We start from the raw sequence: 7,011 nt of genomic DNA, 5'->3' as shown, positions 1-7,011 counted from the left end.
CAGCCACCGCAGCGTCAACCTGCTGGGCTTCGGCGATCCTTCCACCTCAGCCTTCCAAGTAGCTGGAAGTACAAGCGTGCTACCACGTTTGGCTATTTTTTGATTTATTGTAGAGATGAGGTCTCCCCAAGTTGGCCAGGCGGGTCTTGAACCCATGGGCTCAGGTAATCCACTCACCTCAACCTCCCAAAGGCGCGGGATTACAGGCTGAGCCACCGAGCCCGGCTATATTCATCTGTTTAACAGAGAAGTAAAGGCAGTGGAGGCAGCTTGAAACATTTGTGCTGTGTACAGGGAGAATGCCATCAGGGGAAAGCACGATAAGAAAATGATTTTGTCATTTCAAAGAAGACCACGTTGACCTGAGTGATTCTCCATGTTTTGGAAGACCATTAGGCTTTGATGAAAACCATTAAAATGTTTTAATCCACAATGATCCACATCAATCAACAAGAGAACTGGAAAATGTAATGAACTGTGGCAAGTCAACAATGGTGTTACATTTGCATTTTTATGGGCAAGCAGAAAAACGCTATGAAGTTATGCATCAGCCAATAAAAAAGGGCAGCTTTAATAGATAACTCTACAAGTCCTTCTCATTTGGAGAGGATGTTTTTCTGTACTAAAAGTTTCCATGTTTTAGGGGGAAAGGCCACACAGTGAGATTTATTCCCAGGAATAACAGTAGCCAGTTGTGGCATAGTTTGAGAAACTAGGGTGTAACTTCTTAGACTGCTGAAACCCTGCACTGCAGTATGTACAGACCTCCCTGATCTGATTGATTATTCTTTGTTCCCTGGCAGCAGGTGTGCACTGGGGCTATGAAGAGACCAAGATACTCCTGGCCATTCTCAGTGGTTCTCAGTTTTATGAAAAACTCCGGACCCATCAGTGGGACAGCCAGATATACAGGACTGTAGCAGAACAACTCCAGGAGCAGGGCTTTCTCCGGACCCCAGAGCAGTGTCACACCAAGCTCAAAAGCCTACAGTTGAGTTACCGCAAAATGAAGAGAAGCCGTATGACTGAGCCTTGTATCTTTTATGAGGAAATGGATGCTCTTTCAAGCTCCTGGACCTCTGCACCTTCTGTGGCAAGCGATGCTGTTCCTGGCCAAGAGGGAAGTAATATTGAGGCTGGAGAGCTGAATCAACAGAATGGGGAGCCCACAGAAGTAGAAGATGGCACTGTGGATGGTGCACACAGGGATGAAAAGGACTTAAGGAATCCTGGCCAAAAAGTCAGGATACTTGACCTGCCAGTGCTGTTCCCTAACAGACTTGGTAAGACTCTCTTGGCTCTGATGGTCAAAGGACAGGAAAGTTCACTTAGAGGATATTAGCTTAGCAATCAAGAAGGACCTGTCACTGCCACTGACTTTGTCTTATCTTGATATGTGACCCTATCCAGGCCAGGAGTGTTGGTTTTCATGGTGTCTAAGGAAAACTGCACTTTAGAGTTCTGATTTTGCATTTGCCAACCTCTTTCACTGAGTCCATATCATCTTTTCCCATGGAGTTCCACTACTTTGCATCCTCAGATTGCTAGTGAGGTCTCCAGACCAGGTTCCATCTTCTCCCTACTTCTCCAGTATGACTACTTCTTCCATAACCTGAACCTGTGCTGGCTGGCAGTCAGCACCTTGCTTTTCCCCTGTTTGAGCTGGCCAAACCCAGGGTGGCCTTTTGTTGTTCTGTTAGAATTAGGCCATTCAAGAATTGAGAGTATGCCTATACAGATTGCTAGATGATGTAGAGCTTGGCCCTTTGTCTCAGTTTGTTGCTTTGTCAGAGCGTACAAAAAGAGGTAGGAGAAAAGTTGGTGGAGTTTAGAGAATAGTTTGTGACTACAGAATTTGGAGCTAAAAAATATTACAGTTAGAAAAAACTTAGGCTTTTAATTTGCAGGAGACTGAATCACATGAAGAATTCCAACTGGTATTTCTTCATAGTATGCAACTCTTTTTTGCATTCAGTTGCTTTCCTTCTCTACAGTTCATTGTATTTCTGGTTTTTTCAGGTTTTGAGATCAGGAATGAGATTAAAAAAGAGAATCCGAAATGGGATGATTCAGAGGAAGTAGAAATGAGCAAGGCTTTACAGAGAAAGTCTAGTGGAAAAATTTTTTGGCACTCTGAGCTAAAAAAAGACTGGGAGAGTGAACCAGTATCAAGAAGACAATGTAGAAGTTCTCCAGAGGAGAGTGAGGAGAAACCCCCATCCCAGGAGAAGACAAGTTACCAGAGACTTTGTACTGGGGACAAAGCCTGTATACATTTCTTCTGTGGGAAAAACTCTCAGAATGTGCCCTCTCCCCACAAGCCACCCCCTGACCTGGAAAAAGCTTCTCAGTGTCCTGAATGTGGAAAAACTTTTAGCCGAGGTTCTTACCTTGTTCGACACCGGAGAATCCACACAGGTGAGAAGCCTCACAAGTGCAGTGAATGTGGGAAAGGCTTTAGTGAGCGCTCAAACCTTACTGCCCACCTACGAACTCACACAGGGGAGAGGCCCTACCAATGTGGACAGTGTGGGAAAAGCTTCAATCAGAGCTCTAGCCTCATTGTCCACCAGAGGACCCACACAGGGGAGAAGCCTTACCAGTGCATTGTCTGTGGAAAAAGATTCAACAACAGTTCCCAATTTAGTGCTCATCGGCGCATACACACTGGAGAGAGCCCATACAAGTGTGCAGAGTGTGGGAAAAGCTTCAACAACAGCTCCCACTTCAGTGCCCATCAGAAAACCCACACTGGGGAAAAGCCTTACAAATGTTCTCAATGTGAGAAAAGCTTTACTAAGAACTCTGCCCTCACCCGCCATCAGGTGGTACACATAAAAGAGATACTGTCAACACAGAAAGGGAGAGATATGAGTGTGTAGGAAATACAACAGATAATTCTTTAGGTCAGCGTGTGTGTTCCTTAGAGCTTCCTTCTGTGTGTGGGGAAATCTAGATAATCCCTGACTTAGCAGTAGACTTACTGACAACTGGATCTTAAGACCCATGTCCAGAAACAGGTATCAGCATAGGGATGCTGACCTCTCCTGGTTCTGCCTGTGACTCCAGATTCCTGTTTTACTGTGACTTAAGGTTTGCTTGGATGGGAAGAAAGCTGAAAGATTCATAAGTTCTGTCAGAAAACCAGGCATCCCTGTTCACAGTGCTGAGAATGGGTTGCCAGTTGTCTGAGAACAGTTTCTAGCCAAAAGTAGCTGTTACACTAGGCTGAAAAATCCTCTTCCTGGGAAGCATATCCAGAAGTTAAGATCCTGGATTTCTTCCAAACCAATAATTGACCTCTACCCACTACTGCTTCAGGGCAGATCACTGCTCTTTGTAACTCAGCCACCACCAAAAAGGGAACAGAAGGAAGGAAGGAAGATTAAGCCAGTGAATAATACTGAATGTTTCCTTAAGTGTCTTAATCTTTGTAAGATTTTTTGTTTTACCATCAGCCCCACCCTAGTTCCTGATTGTCTTTTACAGTAAATGGCTTATAAATATAAACATTACAACTTTTGATGATAGCTTATAAACTATTGTAAACAAGTTTTTAAACACTACTAATTTTTTTTTTTTTTTTTGAGTCGGAGTCTCACTCTGTTGCCCAGACTGGAGTACAGTGGCCGCTCCCGGCCACCGCAGCCTCGACCTGCTGGGCTACGGCGATCCTTCCGCCTCAGCCTTCCAAGTAGCCGGAATTACAGGCGCCCTCGCTCGGCTAATATATATATATATATATATATATATTTAAATTTTATTGTAGAGATGAGGTCTTGCCTGCCCAGGCGGGTCTTGAACCCGCGGGCTCAGACAATCCACTCACCTCAGCCTCCCAAAGGCGTGGGATTACAGGCTGAGCCACCAAGCCCGGCTCTTTTTTTTTTTTAAGTTTTTTTTTTTCCTTGTCAGTTGTGCTTTTGATGGTGGCTGTCTTGAACACTACTATTTCTGATGAAAATAAAGTTGTTTGTCCCTCCACTTCCTTGGCCTTTGTTTGTAATTTTCTCCATAGAAACTTTATACTCATGCAGAAGACTGCAGGGTCCTCAAGATGATTTTTAAAAAAATTTTATTTTCTGAAATGATCTAAGTGTGGAGTCTGCTTGAGGGCAGCAGGACATGAAGAGAAGAAATAAAGGGCAGGAAATGGGGAGAGGAGGAAAATAATTAAGCTGGAAAGGAGCTGAACCATTTTTAGAAGGAAGATCATAGAAGAAAGTAAAAAACGGTACTTCAGGAGGATCTGACTGCAAAGAGAAAAGCAAAAAGGCTAAACAGAATATATTCAAGTGTTTCCTCGGGTTGAGCCCTGCCTGGGGCCACTTATTTTCCCTGCATATACTATCCTTGAGCATAGCCCTAAGTAGAAGCTATGCTGGACAGTTCCTAGAGTCACATACTTTGCAAGTAAAGTCTTGGTTTCTTGCTAGCTCCAATGCTTACCTGCTATCATAGGTTAAGGGAGTTGCAGTGACTACAGTGAAAGAGCTGGATCTTTCCCCCCACCTATAATTTATTATTATTTTTTGAGTTTGAGTCTCACTCTGTTGCCCAGTTTGGACTGCAGTAACATGATCATGGCTCACTGCAGTCTCAACCTTCTGGGCTCAGGATCATTCCATCTCAGCCTCCTGAGTAGCTGGGACTACAGGCATGTGCCACTATGCCCAGCTAATTTTTCTTTCTTTCTTTCTTTGTAGAGATGAGGTTTTGCTCTGTTGTCCAGGCTGGCTTCTAACTCCTGGCCTAGGCAGTCCTCCCTTCTTGGCCTTCCAAAGTATTGGGATTACAGGTGTGAGCCACTGCACTTGGCTGTAATTTCTCTTTTTAAAGGAGAATTGTTAAGTCCCATCTTCAGAGGTTCTTAGTTGGCAGTCTGGGGTAATTGTTTCTAACAAGTTTTCCAAGCACTTCTGTATGTTTATACCTGTTAGAGAACCACCAAATCTTGTCTTAGAGATGGAAGACACTGGGGCTTAAAATCACATGGGGAATCAGTATCAATGAATCAACCTCCAGCTCTCCACAGTCCTAAACTCAGTAATTTCACCAAGAGTTGTTAGGAAGTAGTATGGTGCAGTGGTGAGGGCTTTGGAGGGAGACAATTTTAACTTTTAATTTTTTTACCACCTGTTGCTGTGTGTCAGCCTGATCATACAACCAGTGACAAAAATACTTCTCAGGGTGGTTTAAAGGATTAAATAACTTCATGTGTGCAAAGCACTTACAAATTACCTACTCAGTAAATGCTCCATGTATGCCAACTAGCACTATATATCCTGAGTTCTACCATGCAGGAAAAGAGTCAACTTCAGACTCCCTCCAGGCATTGTTGATGGCTGCATCTGTGACCTAGCACCGGGTAATCTAGTGAGTGAATTAATTTGCTCATTAAATCTACTATGATGAAATTGATGTTTACTTTGCTCAGAAATGCTTATTATGTGTCAGCCACAGAGAGATACAGAGATAAGGGAGATCTGCAAGGGAGAAGAGCTAGATTTTGAACACAGGTCAAATCAATTCCAAAACCTTTGATTACTTCTGTCTCCCTCTTTCAACACTTTTTGGCTAACAATTTGTGAACCTCAGAAGGCAGATCTTGCACTGCATGTTGATACAGGGAGTCCTGCTGTGGCAGGGGCTGGAAGCCTGGCCTTGGGAGGATACGGGTGCAGCTGCTGCTTCATGTCACACCCAGTACCCTCAACTAACTCCCAGCTATGCCATGTTGTTTAGCACTATATTAAGAGCTAGGTGGCGGCCGGGCTCGGTGGTTCAGCCTGTAATCCCGTGCTTTGGGAGGCCGAGGTGAGTGGATTGCATGAGCCCACGGGTTCGAGACCAGCCTGGGCAACTTGGCGAGACCTCATCTCTTCAATAAATCAAAAAATTAGCTGGGCATGGTAGCATACGCCTGTAGTTCCAGCTACTTGGAAGGCTGAGGCGGAAGGATCACTGGAGCCCAGCAGGCCAAGGCTGCGGTGGCCAGGAACAGCCACTGCACTCCAGTCTGGGCAACAGAATGAGACTTCAACTAAAAAAAAAAAAAAAAAAAAAAAAAAAAAAAAGAGCTAGGTGGCATTATTACACAGTATAGATTAGACATGGCTCCACAGATGCCTTTAAAGTCTAAAGGTAGAAAAGGCAAAAAAAGGCTTTTTTTTTTTTTTTTTTTAGTGCAGAGGCACAATCATGGCTCACTGCAGCCTCAAGTTCCTGGGCTCAGGCAATCCTTCCACCTCAGCCTCCCAAGTAGCTGGGACTACAGGCATGTGCCACCTTGCCAGCTAATTTTTTTTTGTTTTTTTTAAGAAATGAGATCTTATGTTTGCCAGGCTGGTCTCAAACTTCTGGGCTGAAGTGAGCCTCCAGCCTTGACCTCCCAAAGAGCTGGGATTATAGGTGCTGGGAATACAGGCATGAGTCACCAAGCCTGGCCATAGGGCCATATAGAGTCTCACTCTGTTGCCCAGGCTGGAGTGCAGTGGCACACTCACAGCCACTGCAGCCTCGGCCCACTGGGCTCAGGCGATCCTTGTGCCTCAGCCTTCAAAGTAGCTGGAACTACAGGCACGCGGCACCATGCCTGGCTAATTTTGTGGTTTACTGTAGAGACAAGGTCTTGCCAAGTTGCCCAGTCTGGTCTCGAACCCCCAGGCTCAGAAAATCCTCTTGCCTCTGCCTCCCAAAATGTTGGGATTACAGGCATGAGCCACCATGCCTGGTCAGACCGACTTTTAAGACGTCTGGGGAAGGCCAGATGCAGTGGCTCAAGCCCGTGATCCCAACAATTTGGGAGGCCAAGATGAGAGGACTGCCTGAGCCCACAGGCTCGACACCAGCCTGGGCAACATGGTGAGACCTTGTCTCTACAATAAATAAAAAAATTAGCCAGGCGTGGAAGCGCACACCTGTAGTTCCGGCTACTTGGAAGGCTGAGGTAGAAGGATCGCCAGAGCCCAGCAGGTCGAGGCTGGGGTGGTCATGAGTGTGCCACTGCAC

General features: G+C 45.3%; 1 protein-coding gene across 2 annotated transcripts in view; it reads left to right on the top strand.

Annotated features, from left to right (window-relative positions):
* ZSCAN32 (zinc finger and SCAN domain containing 32) overlaps nucleotides 1-2,906 on the top strand; it is a 15,862-nt gene extending 12,956 nt beyond the window's left edge. For both annotated transcript variants that reach the window (XM_008071130.2, XM_021719086.1), the window contains 2 exons: nucleotides 804-1,283; nucleotides 2,020-2,906. In XM_008071130.2, the coding sequence (XP_008069321.1) occupies nucleotides 804-1,283; nucleotides 2,020-2,882 (1,343 nt within the window). In that variant the 3' untranslated portion in view covers nucleotides 2,883-2,906. The remainder of the gene's footprint in view (nucleotides 1-803; nucleotides 1,284-2,019) is intronic.
* The last annotated feature ends 4,105 nt before the right edge of the window (nucleotides 2,907-7,011 follow it).

Source organism: Carlito syrichta, unplaced genomic scaffold (genome assembly GCF_000164805.1).
Source record: "Carlito syrichta isolate Samal-C Ts95f unplaced genomic scaffold, Tarsius_syrichta-2.0.1 Scaffold314117, whole genome shotgun sequence".
Classification (NCBI taxonomy): domain Eukaryota; kingdom Metazoa; phylum Chordata; class Mammalia; order Primates; family Tarsiidae; genus Carlito; species Carlito syrichta.
Note: the sequence above shows the minus strand (reverse complement) of the source record. Positions and strands in the feature narration are given on the sequence as shown.